Below are 21576 nucleotides of genomic sequence, written 5' to 3'. Positions count from 1 at the left end.
CAAATAATTTCTACCGTGTTGTGGGTGTCTTTTCACTTTTTTGGATTCTGTTTTTGAGACATAAACATTTTTAATACTGATGAAATCTAATGTATCCTTTTTTTGGTTGTTTGTACTTTGAGTCATGTCTAAGTATCTATTATCTATTGCCAAAATAAAGTTAGAAAGGTTTATATTTTCTTCTAAGATTTTTATAGTTTTAGTTGTTTCATTTAAGTCTATGATCCTTTTTGAGTTAATTTTTGTATATGGTTTGAGGTAGGGGATCTAGATTCATTCTTTGCATGTGGGTGTCCAGTTGAAAAGACTATTCTTTCCCCACTGAATGATTCTGATACTCTTATTGAAAATCGATTAACCATCTCTCTGTGGGTTGATTCTGGACTTACAATTCTATTCCACTGATCTAAATGTCTATCCTTAAACCTGTCTTGATTATTGTAGCTTTTTTAGTAAGCTATGAAATTGAGAAGTGTATTCCAACTTCATTCTTTTTTAAGAGTTTTTTTGTATGTGGGGTGTGTGTGTGTGTGTGTGTGTTTCTACCTATTCTGGTTTTCTTGCATTTTCATGTAAATTTTAGGATTAGCTGGTCAACTATGGCCAAAAGAAAAAAAAATGGCAGCTAGAATTTTGATAGGAATTTCATTGAATCTGTAGATATGTTTGGAAAATACTGCATCTTAAGTCTTCCAATCTACAGGATATCTATCTACTTAGGCCTTAAAAATTTTTTAACAATGTTTTGTAACATTCAGTATACAAATATTGTAGTTTTTACATTGAGTTTATAATTACTTTATTCTTTTGACATATTTAAATGGAAATGCTATATTAAATTCTTTTTTAGATTTTTCATCGTTAGTATACAGAAATCCTGCAAACCAGCTAAATTCATCTATTAACTCTATTAGTGTGTATGTACTCTTTAGGGTTTTTTTCATATGTAAGATCATTTCACCTGCAAATAGAAATAATTTTACTTCTTCCTTTGTAATCTCATTTTTATTTAATTTCCTTGCCTAATTGTTCCGCCTAGAACCTTCAGCACAATGTTGAACAGAAATAGTAAGAACTGATATCCTTGTCGTGTTACTGAATGTAGAGGATTAGAGAGGGCTTTCAGTCTTTCACCATTAATATGATGATAGCTATGGGTTTATATATGCTCTTTATCAAAGTTCAGGAAATTCCCTTCTATTACCAGATTGTTGAGTGTTCTTTATCATGTAAGGATGTTGGATTTCATTAATTTTTCTGCATCTTTTGAGATGATTGTGTGAGTCTGTTCCTTCATTTATTAATATAGGACATTGATTTTTATAAGTTGAAACAACCTCCTACTCCTGAGATAACTTCCACTTGGTCATGGTGAACAATCCTGTTTACATGGTGCTAGGTTCAGTTTCTTAGCATTCTGTTGAAGATATTTGTGTCCATTTTAGTCTTTAAGCCATTAGGTTCCACTAATCACAGGCTGATTGCTTTATTTTTGTGAAGAGTGCCCTGAGTTTGCTCAGTAGTTTGAAGAAAATAAATTTTACTAGGGTTCATTTTCCAGGTCAGCCTTTAAAATTTATTATGATTCCAGGAGGAATATTCTTAGCTATCTATTTTTCTGGTTTTCTTTGGTGAACTATCTGGCTAATGATTTAGCTTGTTACTATTAATTAGGAGGAGCCTTAGACTTGAACTTTTTAATCCTCTGTTTCAAATAATTGGAGAATGCTTAAGTGTACTCTTATTAAGGACTGTCTCCCCTCTGGGCAAAATCTTTCTGGTACTGAAAGTACTACTCTGGGTACTGAATTAGGTAGTAGCACCTAGTCTTCTCCACTTATCTCTGTTGACTTGGAACCTCTGTCTTTAGAGAAAATTGGAGCAATGGCAATTGATGCCCCCAATATTCTACTCCTGTCACATCTGGAGTGGGTTCTACACCCTATGGGTTGGGCTAGGTGGGAAAAGGGAGTTCCCAAATTCTTGGCCACACTCAGCAGGAATTGAGCCTTTTCAAATTAGAGTTGAAGGGTATGAGAAATGCTAGAAGTCTGTCCCCCCAGGTTAGATAAGCCTTGATCGGGAACTCAGGAGAGAGAGAGCCCTGCCTTCTTGGCCAAACCTTCTTAGAGCAGAGTTTCCATTAAACTGAGCAGGGCAGATGGTGAGATGGAAGGAAAAGGGGCAGGATAAGGCTCACATGCCAGACTCTTGTTTTAGTAGATTTTCTTGAATAAGTATTTATTCATTTTCTCTGTGCCCATAGGAAAATTTCCAGAGACTTTAAATGGTTATGATTTATTAATTAGTTATTTGAAATTTTGCATGGAACTTCTAACCCTGCCACCTCAGAAGTTGAATTCCTCTAGGGATGGTGTTCTGAACCACAATGCTATAATATGTACTTCAAATTTAGTAGTTATTACATGACATTTATCATAATTTATTGCAACTTTCAGTTTTATTTTATATAACATCCACTGAAAATTTTCTCAGCCACAGTTGTCCTTTTTGCCTGGAGCCCTGAACCAAACTTTATTATTTATTGACTTTTGCAAAGGAGCCCTCTTTAGACACTGCTGTGGGAGCTACCAGAGCTTGCCATCAACTCCCTTCCCATCTCCTTGCTGTGAGAGCCTGTAGAGCTTCCAATCCTGAACTTTGCCTCTGAGTTCAGAACACTCAAAGGCTGAGACCTCAGGAAAGCTTGAACTTCTGTGGGGATTCAAAATGCTGAAGGTCTCCAAGTAGCAAAAACTTGGACAATGTTTTTAGCAAAAAACTTAGAACAACAAAGCACAAGTTCAGGGCTACTATTATTAGTATTTTCTTAGATATATATTAACATATAGAATCTATTTAAATCTAGCCCAAAACCAAACAGTTTCTATGAGACAATGTGACACACAATTATAAATTTATAGTTTATTTATTTTTATTATTATATTATTATTATTATTATTCTAGGAACCACAGCTTCATTAGCAGGAGAGTTGCTGTGGTTTTCATATTATTGCCACAGTGACTAGGCCTGAAAGTCATGACTCTGCAGTATATATTTGTTGCCTGCCTTAGGATTCTTTAAATAATTTCCCACAAAAATCTAAAGATTGATGACAATGATTAATTATGCTCTTATAATCACTCATGCTCATTTTTTTCTTTAGTTAACTTACACATCATTTTTCCACTGCAGAGACAATAACATCTTATATTTAGAAACACTCTGCACTTTACTAACTGCTTTCACATAATCTCATAACAACCCTGAGTGGCCAGTTTTATTATTCCTCTTTTACAGACAGAAAAATTGAGGTTCAGAACAGCTCTTGGGCTTCCATAAGCTCAATGATCTATTAAATTGAAAAGCTGAAACTTGAATTGATATATTTTGACTATAAACCTAGTATTCTTTGCAGTATATGTCAAATGCTTTTTAGTATGAGCATGTTGAGGACAGGAGACTAGGGAAGAAAAGGCAATGAAATAGATTGTAGTACTTTCAATAAGAAAATTAATTGCAAATTATTTTCTTTTTTGTTAAATAGCATATCAAGAATAAATTAACTACGTTGCTTGATCTTACACTGATGTACATAAATTCCTATACCTAACTTTCATACTTACTTGTATATTGTACAAATTGAGAATCTGTTGCCTACATGTTCCTTAACATGAAAAAATTGAGTTTACTTTTACCCGTATTTTGTATAAGCAGGTTAAGTTTTAAAAATTAATCCAAGAGAAGAGGTAGGTTCTTTTCTGCTATTTAAATTGCTGTTCCCTTAGAGGACAATGACATCCACAACTACACTCTAATTTACGCTCTTTCCCCTTTTTCATTTTTCTGATTTTGTCTAATTCTATGCTTTCCATAGGTGGTAGGGACATGAATTATGAAACATCAGTCCACATAGAAATGAAAATATGGTGGAACAAAGGGCAAACAATGACTGCTTCTAAGACAAAGAGAATATTACAATGTTTCTAAAGTATTCGTAACTTCTCATCAAATGTGGACTTGTTATTTCATAATAAGAATGATTCTTGGGGGAGAAACAAGCTGGCGGCGTAGGTAACAGCTGCACCCACCGCCTCCCGCAACCACATCAAAATTACAACTAAAACACAGAACCACCGTCACTCAGAGCCTCCTGAGATCCGGCTGCACAGAAGCCCCACAGCCAGGGAGCTGAAGCAGCACCTAGACCAGTAGGAGGGGCGGAGACGCGGGCAGATGGGGGCTGGATCACAGAGACAAGGCCGCGGGCCCACACCCGGTGCCTCGGTTGAAACCTGTGAGGGCATCTCGGCGGTGGGGGTTTCCCAGAGGAGGGAGGGGTCCCAGCCCCACAGCAGGCCCCCAGCCCAGGGCTCAAGGCCAGGAAGAGACGTCCCCACAACTCCGGGCTGTGAAACCAGCAGGGACTGTCCCTGAGGTCGCGGAGGCCGCAGGAGCCCCAGCAGCTCCTCTCAAAGGGCCCGGCACGGACTCACTCGGACGCTCCCTCTGAGCCCAGCGCCGGGCAGCAGCCTGAAAGGACCCGGGACACTCGGGGGGAACTAACCTGCCTGAAGTCCGGGCGAGAGGTGGAGGGGCGGCTTCCTCCCAGGCAGAAGGGCTGGCGGAGGCCATGGCTCCTTTGGCGAGTCCTCCCCGCACACAGCCGGCAGGCAGGCGCCATGTTTGAATCCCCAGCACCTGACTCCCACCTTTGGCCCCGCCCCGTGATTCCCGGAGGCCCCGCCCCTCCCCACCTGCAGCTCATCCAGGCCATTTCCAGGGGCTTTTCTATGCAAGTGGCCTCTCGAGCCTCATGCTCAGGACTTTCCTAAAATCTCTCAAACAAACAGCAGCGGGCCCCATAGGGCTTGATAAGCGGCCCCAGGCCTGGCACTAGCATCAGCCTACATTGGCTCATAGCTTGGCCTCTCCTGGGCTCCTCCAAGCCCAGGACAAGTAGCAGCCAGCTACAGTTTGCTGTGTAGCTCATGCTGGATGGCCCTGGGCAAGGCACTGGCACAGGCTGACTTTGCACCTCCAGGGAGACCCCAGAGACAGTGCACCTGGTGGTCAGACTCGACCCTGCTGGATTACAACCCCACCACATCCACGAGTGACACACTCAAGGGGCGCACTTGGTGAACACCAATGCTCCACTGAAGTAAATCCTGCTCCATAGGGGGGTCTCCAGCACAGCAGCTCTCTGGCTGTAGTTGCAGCTGGTCCACACAGCTGATTGGTCTGGGGGTCAATTCCTCCCAGTGACGCCAATAGCAACCAAGGCTCAACTACAACAGGACAGAGCACACAGCCCACACAGGGGAGCACCTAGAAGGCCCAGCTCAGGTGACTGGGGAGGCTGAGCCACTGGACCCTACAGGACACCTACTACACAAAGCCACTCTACAAATGCCAGGAGACATAGCAGTTCTACCTAATACATAGACATAAACACCTGGGAGCAGCCAAAATGTAGAGGCAAAGAAACATGTCACAAAGGAAAGAACAGAAGAAATCTCCAGAAAGGAACTAAATGAAATAAAACCAAGTAAGCTAACAGATAGAGTTCAGAATTTGGGTTATAAGGATGCTCAAGGATATTAGTAAGAGTATTACGAAAACAAGTGAGACCATCGATGACATAATAAAATACCTATCAGAAATGAACTACATGAACTGAAATGAAGATTAATTTACAGGAAATCAACAGTAGAGTAGAGGACACAGAATCAAATCAGCAATTTGGAACATGAGGAAACAAAAAACACCCAACCAGAAGAGCAAAAAGGAAAAAGAATCCATAAATATGAAGATATTATAAGGAGTCTCTGGGACAATTTCAAGAGGCCCAACATTCATATTATTGGGGTACCAGAAGGAGAGGAAAGAGAGCAAGAAATTGAAAACCTATTTGAAAAAATAATTAGAGAAAACTTCCCCTACCTGGGGAAAGAAATAGACTTACAAGTCCAGGAAGTACAGAGGGTCCCAAACAAGAGGAACCCAAAGAGGCCCACAGGAAGACACATCGTAATTAAAATGCCAAAGGTTAAAGACAAAGAGAGAATCTTAAAAGCAGAATAATAAGAATGATTCCTGATATTTTGAATGAAAACTTTCCACTTCTTTGCCTTAGAAGTATATAGTTAATTGAACACGTTGTGAGGCAGGATAGTAAGAAGCTAGGAAAATTTATTGAGAAGTAGAATGGGGAAACTGAGACAGCTGAACAAATTAGCCAAGAAATTTACAGTCAGATACAGAAGGTCACCACCCTAGAGATAACATCTAGGCCTCAGTAGTATTTCAGGTCCAGCCCCAGAAAAGCAGCAAATCCAGGTGTGTAATGCCAGGATCAGCTGCAGTAACTAATAACCTCCTGCCCTGGCAATGACCAATCAATCAGTGGAGACCAGGACCCTGAAAGGAAGCATCTGGAAAAGATGATGAATATTCTAATGAGATCTTCCCTAAACTCCCAGTCTTTAAAAACCCTCAACACAAAGAACCCAGCCCTCGCTCTCCCTGGGGAGACACACCCTGGCCTTTTCCTCCCTCGTCCCCTTTTTCTCCCCCACAGATATGTATCTCCTAAACTCTAAGGATCCCCACAAGACTTGCTATCAGGGGAGCAACAGGAAGTGGCAGCTTGTCCTGGGCTAACCCCCTGAACCTGTCTCCAAGGTCCCCTTTTCTCTGACTTCTCAGTGAGCCAAAGCAGCCCAGCCTGGGCTCTCCTATTGCTTCTTCTATCCTAAGCGCTTTCTTGTTTCACAGTCCCCAGATTTAATAAATGTATTCTCAATCACTTGGACTTATATTGTGAAATCTTTCCTGCATGAAGTCAAGAACCCACAACCTACCAGTGGGTCAGAGGCAGACCCACTCAGGGCCACATTCCCTTTCCAGCGACAATTGTAAATGGGTGAAGTAATTTTCTAATATCAACTATATCAAAAAATTTAATAATAGAATAATCTTTTGCCATCTTTCTTGGAAATTTGAATTAAGGGGATGGAAATCAAAGAATGAAGAATCCTAAAACTACTTATTCAGGCAAAATCTTGTGTTTACCCATGTTCTTATTTTCGTAATCACATATAGAGTTCTTTATTTCTTTTCTTTTTTCCTCTCTCCCCCCTTTTTTCTTTCTCCGTCCGCCCCCCTCCTTTTAGGCTATCAAAACATTTTAATTTTGTTTATTTAATAAATATTTACTGACTTGCTTCTATATACCAGGCATTGTAAGTGAAAATCAACTTTGTGTTTTACTGGTACTTATAGTTTACAGGGGGAGACTAACAGTAATAAAATTATTACATAAAAAAGAGAGTTATAGAGTTTTGAATGAGAAATGAAATGAAATTGAGCTGTACTGTAAAGCTATGGTCACAAAAAGACTGTGACATCTGCTCTCTTCTCTCTCTCTCTCAGTTTTACCATTCTTTTCCAGCCTCTCCAAAATATATTTAATTCTGAGCCCTTCACACATGGCTTCTATTTTCAGGTAGAGAACGTAATAATTTTGATAGAAAGGTCTATGTGGAACTCCTTGAAAGCAGGAATTATATCTTATTTGTCTTTGCCTCTCTAGGATTTAGCACAATGCTTAGCTTACAATATATGCTCAATAAATAATAATGAATGAAGGCTAATAATTTAGGGTGTACTATATAATATTGTTTTACCTTTCTATGACCCCAGATAATATGTACGTTTTCACAAGGAAATAAGACCTGCTTAAAAAAATTCTAAGAAGTGAGAATGATAATAGAGAACTATTTTAGAAAAAGGAAATTACCCCTAAAATAACTCAGTAGGAATCTTCCTGCTACACCCTTCCCGTGGTGATTTGCTTGAGGAAACTTATCTTTCTCTCAACACATAGTTTGGACTTTGCTTTATGTTGAATTAGTTTAAAATAAGCTGCTTTTGTGTACTTTCTACTTTTATCTTTCTATGACTCTAGCGACAGTTTTCGTTTAGAAAGTAATTTTTTCATTGCTATTACTGTCCTATTTTTTTAAATTGGTTTCATTTCCTACTGTTATTTCTTTTATTTGGAGGTATTCTTTAAAATAGTCTTTCTCTTTGTCATGGCTTCTTGCCCAGTTTTATTGAATTCAACTTTCCAGGAATATCCATTAACTTAATTAATTTTGTAAAAATACCATCCATACATTATTGAATCTAAAATGTTTTAAATTATAAGATCCACACTCATTTTACCTACCACTAATAAAAACAAACAAAAAAAACCTTACTGCCAATTATAATTGCAAGGAGACATCAACTGAAAGATGTATCCTGATTCCAGGGATATTAAAATATGAAAAACTGTATGTTTTGAATTGATAAAATACAAAAAAATTACCACCACAATTTTAGCTTAAGTGTCTAATTACAGTACATCTATTTATACAAAATTAATTACTTTTATGGCAGTTTTAGGCAAAGGGATACTGTATATTTAGTGTAGGACAATGACTTTGCATTTTTTCAAAAATATTCTGAGAGCTTTAGAAGATATGCCACTAGGATGAACCCCCAAAAGTCAGAACTTTGTTTTTACTTACTATTTATTTATTTATTTATTTATTCATTTGTTTATTTACTTTTGGTTTTGTAATCCTCACCCGAGGATATTTTTTCCATTGCTTTTCAGAGCCAGTGGAAAGGGGAGAGAGAGAGAGGGGGAGAGAGAAACATTGATGTGAGAGAGACGCATCGATTGGTTGCCTCCCGAGTGCACCCTGACTGGGGCCAGGACCGAGCCTGCAACAGAGGTACCTACCCTTGGCTTTTCTGTTTTTAATGTACCCCAAGCACCTACGTGGAAATACAATAAATTTTTCTTACATGAATTTATGAGTGAATTCATGTTTTATTAAAGATGCCATGTATCTGCTTGAAGCAAACTGAATGAAACAAATAGGAATTATTAATCAGTGAGTACTCTAATGCCAGCTTATGTTTTTCAGATATCTTGTACTTCTTACGGTATGGTTTCTTAAGCCTGCCTTTCTTTTCACTTTTTGCCAACTTCTTTCCATTTTATTTTCATAAGTATTTATAATTATTATCATCATATTTACAATTCAGTGACATAATTCATCATTTATGACTATCCATACATGCACACTTAGAAAGTTAAAAGGGAAAAAAATAATCTTAAAAGCTGCCTTGTAGTAATAAACTTGGTCTACTTGGCAAGAAGTAGAGATCAGTAGGCCAAATATGGAAACAAAGAATTTAATAGGCGAACCAAGCTTGTAGGTCTGATTTTATTCCCATTCTTTCCTTACCTCCATTTCTAAGACATTTATGTAGCTTTGGTGATGGTTGATTACAAAGTTATCCTTACGTGAAAGATGCCATTTAGAAAAATGTTCCAAAGCTACCAATCCAATGACATTTGCAATCTCAATAGTTATATCATATTTAATTTAAACCTAACACAAGTTCATCCTGATTTCAAAGGCAGAATATCACAGTAGCTAAGAGCATGGCCTCTGGAACTAGGATCTCTGTGCCTGAAATTTATCTCTGGCTCTTGTTAGTTATATGGACATGGAAATTTAGTTTATTCTTTCATGCCCTATTTTCACCCTTCTTAACTTGCCTTGAAATACTGATTTCAAAAGCATATGTATTATCTTCTTATGTAATTAGTATATCTCTTATAGGCTTTGTGTAATGATTAAATTAGTCAGCACATGTAAAATCCTTAATAAGTATGTTCAAATAATAGATGCTGGTGTGGGTTTTTCTGTTTTCCCCTCCAGACCTGTCGTGTCCTTCACTGTCCTACTCTGTGACCTGGGAGGCTGACCTTCACGGTCTTCGTTATTTTGGGCTCTCTTGCCCTTTAATTTAGGGTTGGATTTGCAACTGGAGACAATGAAAGGAGATGAAAAGATAGGAGGAGTGACATTGGGGTAACCCCTCTCCCCATTTCCTCACTAAAGGATTGTGGTTTTGGCAATGATTCTCTTTCTCTTTCCTCTTTCCATACCAAAGGTCACGGCTACTATTTTGTGGTCTCTTTCCCACGGTGCAGCCATCGCCAGGTCTGTTACTACTGCTCTCTCCCCCTGCCCCATCAGACATCAGGGTTGCCAAAGCTTGCTGTGAACCTAGGCCCTGGCGCTTCAACTCCCCTTGTTGATTTTCTTAACCTTATTTACATTCTCTGTCAACAATCCCTTTATTTTGTTCTCCTCAATTACCCATTTGAGTTAACATTTATTGGGTCCTGGGATCATAAACAACACAGAGCTGAATTATTTATTTTCAGAAAAATATTAGATTGTTTCCTTCAAGTCAATGAAGTATCCTTAACAGTGATAAGATTAGGAGTTTCAAATCTTAACTAAGGAAAAATTGGTTTTATTAACCTGTGTGTCATAGATAGCATAATTTTTCTAAGAAGTAAAGGGGTTGTGTGTGTAGAGCTGGAACTGGACTGAATTTAGAATAGAATAAAGGCTGAAAGACCTTCCCTCAGGGCTTTTACACATGATCCTTCCCTTCTATTTCTCCCTCTCAAGTGTTGGAATCCATGGGGGTGGTGTTTGAGTGGCCAAATTGAGTCCAATATAGACCAAATCTGGGCTTCCAAATGTAGTGGGCATTAATATATTGGAGTTTCTGGGTGAGCTGAGGAAAAAGCGATCCTCTGTGTTGGGTGGGTGAAGCTTGCAAGACCAAATAAATAAGAGCTAGACCTGAAAGGTGCCTGTAAGAATAATTAAGAAGGTCAAGCCTGGTTTCCATTCAAGCAGAAGTTACAGGAAAAACCAGGAAGCCTGCAAAAGTTATTAAGTACAATGGCTGTATACTGTGGAAGTGTAATAGTGTAACAACCTTTTACCCAACTGGGCACCCAATTGATAAATTCATATTGCATCACAGAGGACTTGGGGGAAACAGATTGTTTCTATATTTCCACCCACTAACCATAGTCAGGTCTGTGCAGGAAACACAGACCATTATGAGTCCTAACAGTGAGACTGGGACATACAGGCATCAACACTGTATGAAGCAATACCATTTCTTGTATAATATAGCAATGGTTTTGTTCAGCCTTGAAAGGAATTTAAAATAATTGGCCTGATGATGATTTTCCAATATAACTCACTTTCATCTTATTCAGAGTTAAGCATTTCCAACTCTTAAGTCAAGTAAAATCCTTTAAATACGTCAATTCTCACACTTACCACAGTAGGGGGACAGAGAGTATAATACAATGTTAAGAGGAGGTTAAGAGGTTTGAAGTCAGACTTCCTGGATTGGAATCCCAGCTCTCTCTGCTACTTACTCTCTGTGTAATCTTCCACATTTTTTTTCCCAACCTCTGAATGTCTCACTTTCCACTACCACATTCTAGGGATCAGAAATACTGTGAGGACTGGGTAAGGTTTTATATGCAAACAAATTAGTCTACTATGTAGCACATAGTAAATATTGAATACATCTTAGCTTTTTCGTTATGTGTGCCTCTTCCCAATCAGATTCTATGCCTACTGTGAGGTATGAATATACTTAACTTGCCTTAAAATATGAATTTCAAAAGCATATGCATTATCTTTTGTTGCAGTTGTCACTTGAGTTTTCATGTTAATGACTAGAAAAGAAACTGTTAATAGTTTACTGCACTTTAAATATCTGTGTGGGTGGTGTTTTTTTCTCGGTATTAACACATCAATGCAAATACATATCTATACACTTGGGTACATACAGAAATGCCTTCACATTTAAGTTCTGATTTGTTCATAGCATAATTAATTATTTGCCAAAAAGTGAAAATCATATTAAAACAATAACTAGTAATAAATTATAGGCATCAATAAGGGGGGTGGTAAACTACTCATTTGTATTTCCTTTTACAGAGAATATCACAGATTTTTTTATATCATGAAATTATATTTAGCCTACTTAATTTGTATTAAACAATGTACAAAGGGCAGCCAATACTGTTATAAACTTTGCTAAACATCCAATTAGCATCAGCATATAAAAAAGACTGTTTGCTTCTCCTGTTTACTAATTCTGCAATTTTCTTAGTCTGTAAGAAATACTTTTGCACATATCATTAAAAAAAAAAAAAAGTAGCGTTTCCTGAAGGAAAATAAAGTTAAGAACTATAGACTATTAGGTTTCAAAACGTACTATAAAGTAGCACAAGGCCAACCACATTGAAACAGCCAGGGAAAGTACGTCTTCATGCTTTCTGGCTATTTAGAGTTTGAGTATTTGAGTATTTCACCATTTGAGCATTTTACCACTTAAGAATATTTCTGTTAATATCTCATTTTATTTTTATTGTGAGAAAAATAATAATATATAAATAATAGTTACTATTTATTGATTTTCTAACAAGTAAATGGAATTGCAATAGAGGTTTCATAAGTACAATCCATTTAATAGTCACAAAATCACTAGATGATAAGAGCTATAAAGACTAATATTTATTTTATTCATTAGTTTTCTCAGTAATTAGCACTGAGCTTGAATACAGTTGATGCTCAATCAATATTTATTAAACAATTGTATGGTTTTTCCTTTGAAGTAGGTCCTTACAGGCTTAGGCTATAAGTATTACTGAATGTACAACTCTGATAAAATCTACCCTTGTTTGGCACAATTTCCTACATTCATGCATACTCTAGGGTTTCAGCGAGAGAATGCTTAAGGGATATCTTCACTTTATCATGTGTAGGAAACTGTAGAAGAAGGGAATTCAAGCCTAAAATATCTAAGAAAGATACCGACAAAAGCATTGTAATTAAAAGAAAAGCCTGTGAAAATCTGATTCTGATCCACAGAAATTGAAGGCTGGAAAATATAACCATTACAAATATCTTAGGAAGAGCAGAGTCAGGATTTGCTAAAGCTCTTTTAAGATTATGGCATCAGTTAATAAAACATAAAGAAATGAAAAATAAAGCAATCTCCAGAAGCCAAACCCCCAAGGCTCAGGTCAGACTTACCAGAACGGTCACCACACGGAGGACCACTCCACGCATGTTATTCTCCAGTTTCTTGTCAGTCAGTGACCCATTGAGGCCTGTGACAGGATTCCAGCACCCAAGCTGAAAGATAAAATAGCTTGGTCACTTTTCTGCCTGAAGAACAGTCCAATCATCTATCTATAGACCCTTCAGAGAACTGTGTGATAAATCCCGGAATAATGGATGCCGTAAGGTTCCTTTGCAGGTTTTCCTTTTTAGTAGCAAATGAGCAATAAAATATACCATTTCCTGCTTTTAAATATAATCACGTGGCAAATGACAGGACACCTGAAGTGCTTTAGAAGACTCACTGAGGATATCCAACTTCATGAAGTTATAAATACACCAACAACAGTCCCAGTAATGTGCTAATTGGAAAAATAATAGCACATATAATTCTAGCAGAACTCTGTTCTAATATATCAATTACTGCACGAGTTAGATTTTTTTTTACAGTTTCAATGGTTTTAATTGCATCATACACTGCTTTTACTGAAGAAGAAGAAAAAAACACCAGTAAGATTTTTATGGTTAGAAGGATTACTGCTTTTATTTGAGAAAAAAAGCATGTAAATGGCTTTGTTGATTTCAAAGATTTGCAGTACATAAACAATATAATTTGCCTGTTTTTGTTAGTGCTATCAGTTTACCTGGATAATTTTGGTAGCAGCCTTTCCCTTATAGCCTCACAATGATCGACTGCTCTTTACTCTCCAAAATGCTGGTTTAATTTTACATCTTCATGTAGTTCTTATCTCTTGTAATATCCAAATCAGAGGACTACCAGTTTTAAAATTACTACCTATAAATCACAACAGGAGAAAAATGGATGACTCTCAATTCAGAAATGAGGAGAAAAGAGAGGTGCTGTGACTTGAATGAGCAGATAGCTGCTCAAGAAGCAGAGCTGCACAGAGAACAATGCGGATCTTGGGAAGAAATGTGCCATTAATCCTGATGCCAGGTCCATGGGCCCTCACATTTGGGAACCTACTCCACATTTGCATGCTTTAGAAATGTGATGAACCTTTAGTCATATCCAGAGACTGTTTTGATTAACTGAACGATTTATAGGGGCACATGGTTATTTGTGTTGCTTCCCTCTAAAGACTGTGATTTATTTCCTCATATTGCATTTTGTTTGTGGCTTCCAGAGTCATCAACATACTGGCAAGTATTCCTCACAAATAAATGATTTAGGTGCTTCCTATTAAAACTCTAGTTTCTCTCTGAGCTCCCCAAAAGGAATTGGAGAAAACTGAATGTATATAACACAGGGTGGGGCAAAAGTACCTTATAGTTGTTCATATGGAAAATAATACAATAATTAATAAATAATAATACAAGAACAAACTCTGTATTTTGGGTACTCACAGCTGTAAACCTACTTTTGTGCCTCCCTGTATATCTTAAGAGAAGGGGATGCCACAATATAAACAAAAAGCCAGCTCTTCCCTTATTAGAGCAATTTGGAAAAGGCTGCTAATTGTTGGTTTCAACTGTAAAAGCACATTAAATTCATACAATGATATGTCATTCTTAGTTGCGTAAAAAGTCTAATTAGAACTTAGATCCAATTAGCAAGCCCAAATGTGTTGAAAGTCTAATTATCAGGGATATTGTAGCCCTCTTGCCAAAGTTAAAACCTTATGAAATTTCTTTTGTGCTTTTGTTCTCTTCTGAGGTCAACCGGAGTCTATTCTCAATTACATTCCTTGATGTGCACTTTTTCTAATTACGTTTTTAAGATTTTATTTTCCTAGACCAAACAGTATTCATGAAAAAAGTGATCTACAATATTAAGAGAGGAGCTCAATTTTCAATGTGCCATCCATTTTACAGTTATATTACTTAATTCTAAGCTGAATGAATAGCTTTTACTACATTATCTTGTTCAAGATAAATAGGTCTAAGTTGCCAAAGTAAACAGAGAAATTCAATTTTTTCTCCTTCTGAGTTTTTTTTTTTTTTAAGTTTTGTAAATTTAATATCAATTTACCTAAATATATGACATATATTAGAGCCAACTTGACCATAGTATTCTGGTGTACTGACCAGTCAAAATATTTACCATTGGACTAATCAAAACTTGTTGAGGAGTTTGTTTCAACAATGCTCTGGACAAACATTTTAAGATATATAATTTTGAGCTTCTTTTTAATTCTGTCCCCCTTTCAACATAGCTGAATACAGCCAATGGCTTAAAAATTCTAAAGCACTCTAGCATTGGGGGCTTTGAAATAACAATAATAAAAAAGTAATTGAAGTAGGTAAAGTAGGTAGATATATCTTGTCTTCAGACCTAGGCAATGACTTAAACATTATTTGTATCATATATGATGTTTTTTCTCTCTGTCTTTTTCAATTTTATTCACATTGATTCTTCCAGTGGCCGTGTCTTTACTAACCCCATCTGTCCCTTTGGTCCTTTGGAGAGCTGCTTCTTTTTTCATCCCTAAACAAATATTCCAAATGACCCAATTTATTGATGACACTGACTTTCCAGTTTGGCAATTGTTAATGATAGTGTATGTGACCCAAGCCAATCAAAGTCCTTCCTCACAGCTTTACCTTTTTTTTTTTTTTTAAAGTATACCTTTATTGATTTCAGAAAGAGGAAAGGAGAGGGAGAGAGAGAGAGAAACATCAATGATGAGAGAGTCACTGATCGAGCCCGCAACCCGGGCAGGTGCCCTGACCGGGAATTGAACCCCAATCGCCTGGATCCCAGGTCGACGCTCAACCGCTGAGCCACGCCCGGCCTGGCAAAGCTTTACTTTTAAATAGTGTGTGTGCATGGTAGGCAAGTAAATAAATTGATATGAAGTACTTATATAATTTAATATTTGGCAAGATTCTCCCACATATATTATAAGACATAATTTTCTCCTCTGCTCAATGGCTTGATGGTTTTTCACCTTTCTGTTTTCTTTTCTTTATCTCTTTTTCTCTCCCTTCTTTGTTTTTTTCCTTCCTTCCTCCCTCCCTCCCTCCCTCCCTCCCTCCCTCCCTCCCTCCCTCCCTCCCTCCCTCCCTCCCTTCCTTTCTTCCTTCTTTCCTTCCTCCTTCCTTTCTTGTTTTTAATTTCTTTTTCTCTCTCAGGCTCACATGCCTGTTGACTATAGCCCTTGTAAAGTTATTCCTGTTCCTAATAACAGTTTGTGTTTTAGGATTGGTAATTCCTTTTACCTAACTCTTCTTCATATGCACAAACTCTAATACTTAATGTTAGCTGAATGTTAGCTGTGGACAACAAGAACTAGGATTTTCAGAGACTAAATTTTGAGGTACAGAAAGTTTAAGATACAAATTCTCTGGAACACTAGAAATAAAATATATCCATTCATCACATATCAGCATTGGACACAGAAAAAATTCTTTTTACAGTTTTTGCAATAGTTTCTATATGTCAGCCATGGTACTGAACTCTTCATACAAGATCTCATTTAAGGCTCAAAATAAGTTTATGAGAAGGTGCTGTTATCATTATTATATTATAAGCATTGAAACTAAGCACTCAACTAAAGTTACATCTCCGCTAAGAGAGGAATCTAAGATTTAAACTAGTGCTTTTTAAAGTCCAGACTCAGTGTTTGTAATTGTGGTGCTGTTTTATAGCTTAAAAATTCTTTTCATTAACATGATCTATTTAAGGTAGGTAGAGAAGTTATTATTCCTATTTTATAGTCAAGGAAACTGAGACTCAGAACTGTTAAGTGGTAGCTCAATATAATAGGTAGTGAATTAAAATTTGGTAATATAATTTAAGAGCAAAATCATCATCATCATTTTTATAAAAATTATTATTACATATACATAGTGCATAGAACTTTATTGATTTAATTAATTTACTACTCAAAATCACCCCATGAGAAAGGTATCATTATTATCATTACTATTTTACAGAAGGGGCAACTGTGTATCAAGAGGTTCTGCTCTTTCCATTGCAATATCTTTTATTCACTCAAACAGTCAAGAGGCATTGAATAAAATAAGGATAGTAGTACAAAAATGAAGTGGACAAGAGATTCTGAACAGTATTTCTGGAAATTTCTATGTTTTGTGACCAACTTTCTAAAGATAAGCATGGCACATATTTTATTTACCCTAAGACCTGATGTGCTTCTCAACATGTACACCAAAGATGAAAGATGAAGTAAACACCAGCAACACACAAAGAAATGTTGATTATCCACATCTTTTTCAAAGATTTCTCAAGTTCTAAGATTCTTTAATTTCTGTTCATATCCATTCACCTTCCAGAGGTTCACTTCAAGCTATTCAGTTTGATTGTAATAACTCTTCCAATAATAAGCAATAAAAATGAGTTCACATAGATCCAAATTGAATTTGTATCTACAATGGGTCATATTCCTTGCAGCATAGCAAGATTGACAGGCATAGTGTTTGATAAAAACTAAAAGAATTTCACTTAGGTTCAAGCGTGAGGCTTATCTAACAACGTCTCTGATTTCACTGTTTGAAATTTCCTTAACCTGACTTGACTTTCCTGGCTCTGTGGAAAAGGTTGCTTTGGTCTGGTTGTGTTTTTGTTTTTCTTTCTGTCTTTTATTGTTGTTTTTTTTAAATGATGAGGCCAAAGACCAATAAAGAAAATGCACACAAAATCTCCCAGTACTATTATTCAGTTGAGCACTTTCTAAGTAAATAATAATAAAGTGGCCTCTGAGGCACCATGAGATTTACAGAAGGTCATAGTGCTGATGGCAAAACAAGATTCACTATCTTCCATGGTCTGGTAGTCTAGAGAAAATTTAGAAGGGATATAAAAGAAAAAAAAGTAATTCAATTTCCTTTCAATTACAGTATATCGATTTCCTATAGTATTTTCTGGTTATTGCATAACATCATCTTCAAGCTTAAAAATGCTTAATGCTTTAATTATCTCCTTCATTGGAGCTTTAGCAATAAGAATCTTGTAGCTTTCTGTTAAAATCAATGTAATATCTTGTGTTCAACAAACTGGCAGATGTATTTGCATGAGAATAGTAGTATGCTCCTAACATTACATGTTATGTCATTAGTAAATGTCCAAGTTTTAGATATTTACTCTGCTGTCCCCCTCAATGTTTTCACTTTTCACTTGTCATGGGTTCTAAAGGATGAAGTTTGACTTACCTCCCTATTTTTCAGGCAGTGTTACAATGTCAAAAAGAGCTGAACTGTTCAACTTTAATTTTACGCTCAATAGCCTTTTGGCTTTAATAACAGGAGTCAAGAGAGCTCTTAATTGGATACCAAATGGAATTCCCTCCATTTATTAGCTTGTATTCATATGGAACAAGTGAAGCCTAGCTGGAGTACCGAATCTCCAGCTGCAGGACACACAGTATCCACTGCGCAGACGACCGTGTGCTCCCAGCCACTACATTTCCTTTATTTGCTTTCTCAGCCTTCAGAGGAAAAGAGGGAACAACAAAGGCATAGGCAAGGTAGCTGAAAGCCAACCACTTAGAAATGCACAGCTCTTAGTTGGTAGATATTAGTTCTGTAATGGATTATAAGTGTAAAATAATACATATGGCAGGTTGATTCCAAAAGACATTTTACAGAGTTAAATTGGAACGGTGTCCTCTTTGACATGTGTAGGAGGGCAGTGCGCCAGTAATCCCTCCAATAATAATTTCCTGTATGGAATTTCCACCTGCAAAATAAGTTCACTTTGTCAAACTTGCTCCCGAGGGGATGATTATTCCTACAGCTTGGTCATTACCATGAAGTAGTGGCTGTTCTTTAGCTTATGTGGAATAGCCCTAGTGCTTGAATTTTCTTCAGGATAAAATGTCTTTGAAAGTCAGAAAAAAAAAGTACTGATCCGACCGCTTATATCTCCCTGTATTGCTGCTGAAAAAACCTTCTGCGGTATGTAACAATGTACAACAAGATGAACTTAAGTGATTTCCACAAATAAAGAATATAAACAAGAGAAGCAATATATATGTATGTATGAAAATAGCTCAAAGGTGTTCTGTTTTATATATATATGAAAATAGCTCAAAGTTGTTCTATGCTGGCATAGTAACCACTCTCAGTTATCAACTGGTACTTAACTGATTTATGGATATTCTGCCACAGTTATGTTTTCTCTTCTTTTGTAATTCTTCTTGCTATAAAATTACTATTACCCCATATTTAGAGATAATATATCTTAGTGTTTAAGATCAGAAACTCTAAAATCAGGCTACTTAGTTCTGATACTGCTGGGTGTGTGATGTTGGGCCTCAGTTTTCTTGCCTTTCAAATGGAAATAGCAAAAGTGACTTTTTCACAGGCTTGGTGGGAGTAACTGACTTAATATATATCAAGTGTTTAGACATGTTCTTGGTACATAAAGACTAAAGAGGTGATCATTTTGATTATTCTTACACAATCAGTATTTTGCTCCTTGCTCAGTCTTACCACCTGAAGTCACTCGTTTCAGTGATGAAGCATGCCTCTGAAGCTATGGGTCTCAACTTTGACGGCATGCTAGAATCACCTGAAAGCATAAAAAAACTCTGATGCCCCAGTCCAACCCCAGGACAATTAAATCAGAATCTTCAGGGGTGGGACCCAGGCATCAGTGGTTTTTAAGTCTTTCCAGATGATTTCGATCTGTAGCGAAGATTGAAAACACTGCTCTAAAACCCCCTAACACCCAGGGAGTTCAATCTTCTAGAATGGCTACTTAACCTTATGGACTGAAGGCACTGATTTTACTGACTTCCTTTGCAAAATCTAACTAGTGACACTTTCTTAAATAAACAAGCTATTTCCTTTTTCTTGTTTTATATATGATAGGAGGCTATAAGATCTGTGGAGCGAGAATGATGGCTACCTTGTCTACTTTTGTACCCCTACCCCTTATCATGGTAGGTGTATTGGTACATACTAGATCCTGATAGATATCTAATAAACAAATGCATGAATTAAAACTGCTGCTATCCTCTTTACTCTTTTATTTATTTTTTGGCTCTCTAGTTCCAGCTGAATGAAAACAAAATATCCCCAATCTGAGGTTGTATACTACAATCATATGGTGCTCCTGACAATTTTCGTGATTGTTCAGGGTGATTCCCCAGACTAAAATTTTAGTAGCTTTTGTTTTCTTTCTCATCAGAACATTATTTTTTTCTAATAATATATTAGCATTTAACGATTATAGCCTGATAAAAGTTGCTGGATTTTCTTCTCTTTCATTTGATTCTACCTTGAGATGCTTTAAAGGGGATCTTCATTTTAAAAATCACATTATAATTCTCCATCTTTTCTCCTATATTTTCCATTAAATTATTAACCACTAAGGTCAGGGGCACCATCTTAATCATCTTTATGTGCCTTATGCCTATTACAGTGTTTTGTACAAGTAAAACAATTATTTTTATGAAACTTACAAGGTTAATTTAAATTTACAATGTTTAATGTAAAGCATGTCTATTGTACTTTAGATCTTTGTTCCAAACAATCTAAAATCTTAAGATGAGAAATTTCCTTATATTCTACTGTCTTTTCAACATCTCTGCTTAGATATCTCAAAGGCTCTTCAAATATCTAAAAGATGAAGCTGATAATCTACTCCCTACCATCCATCCAGTTCCATTATCCAGAAACCAAGAAGTCAGTCTTACCACCTCTCATATCTAATTCAATGAAGTCTTCCAATTTCACCACCTTAAAAAAACCAAAAATCTCTTGAATCCATTTAACTCCATCTCCAAGATGATTTCAAAGTTTAGCCAAATTTTTAAAAACATAGTTTTCTTTGATTGGAAGAATCTTAGACACTTGCCATTATTCAATGAATTACTTAATTCACTTTTACTCATCCTTTAGATTTGAATGTAAACATCTACAGTTTAGGGTAAATTTCTGTGACTGACTGTCCCTATCCCTAGGCTAGGCCATGTCACTCCATTACAGCATCATGTTCCTCTCTTTTATAGTAATATCACAGTTAAATCTTTTAATCTATATTTTATATGATTAACATTTATTGCACTGATTATCTGTAATTTTCCAAGGGGATCAGGAAAAATTACTGCTTTGTATTCCTCTTTTACAAATATATAATTCCTGGCACAAAGTGGGGCTTCAATTTTTTATTGAATATTAAACACATTGGCTGAAGCCTCCCCCAAGAGTTCAGAAAAGGGGGTAACCTTGAGGACACTTTCCTCTATCTTAATACTCAGTACTTTTCCTTTCCTATCCCTTCTCTTCTCCCTCCCCACCCAGCCCCCAAGTCCATAAAACTGAGGGAGTCTTTTGATTAGGGTTCCATCCAGCAGTTAGTTCCCTCCATCGGTGCTGATACCTGTGACCCTTGCCTGGTGCCATTCTTTGGGAAAAAAAGGAACGCTGGGAGAGCATGGCCTTTTTCTCCAGGCTTGCTTTTCCTATGGCAATAAGTGAGCAAACGCTTGTTGCTTTTATTTTGATTGTCTTAACTGACTATTCCCAAACCTGGCAGCTAGCTCAGTTCTCCCCAGCTCAGCTCTTAACATCTCTCATTTTATAATGATGGTTCACCTTCATTGAAGACTTCCTATGAGGTAGGCA

General features: G+C 36.9%; 1 protein-coding gene across 2 annotated transcripts in view; it reads right to left on the bottom strand.

Annotated features, from left to right (window-relative positions):
* Positions 1 to 21576, bottom strand: part of GRID2 (glutamate ionotropic receptor delta type subunit 2) — a gene marked incomplete at its 3' end in the record, with an annotated part of 1219813 nt that overhangs the window by 333645 nt on the left and 864592 nt on the right. For both annotated transcript variants that reach the window (XM_081131278.1, XM_081131277.1), the window contains exon 9: positions 12997 to 13098. In XM_081131278.1, the coding sequence (XP_080987404.1) occupies positions 12997 to 13098 (102 nt within the window). The remainder of the gene's footprint in view (positions 1 to 12996; positions 13099 to 21576) is intronic.

Source organism: Miniopterus schreibersii (assembly GCF_964146895.1).
Source record: "Miniopterus schreibersii genome assembly, chromosome: 1".
Taxonomy (NCBI): Eukaryota; Metazoa; Chordata; class Mammalia; order Chiroptera; family Miniopteridae; genus Miniopterus; species Miniopterus schreibersii.
Note: the sequence above shows the minus strand (reverse complement) of the source record. Positions and strands in the feature narration are given on the sequence as shown.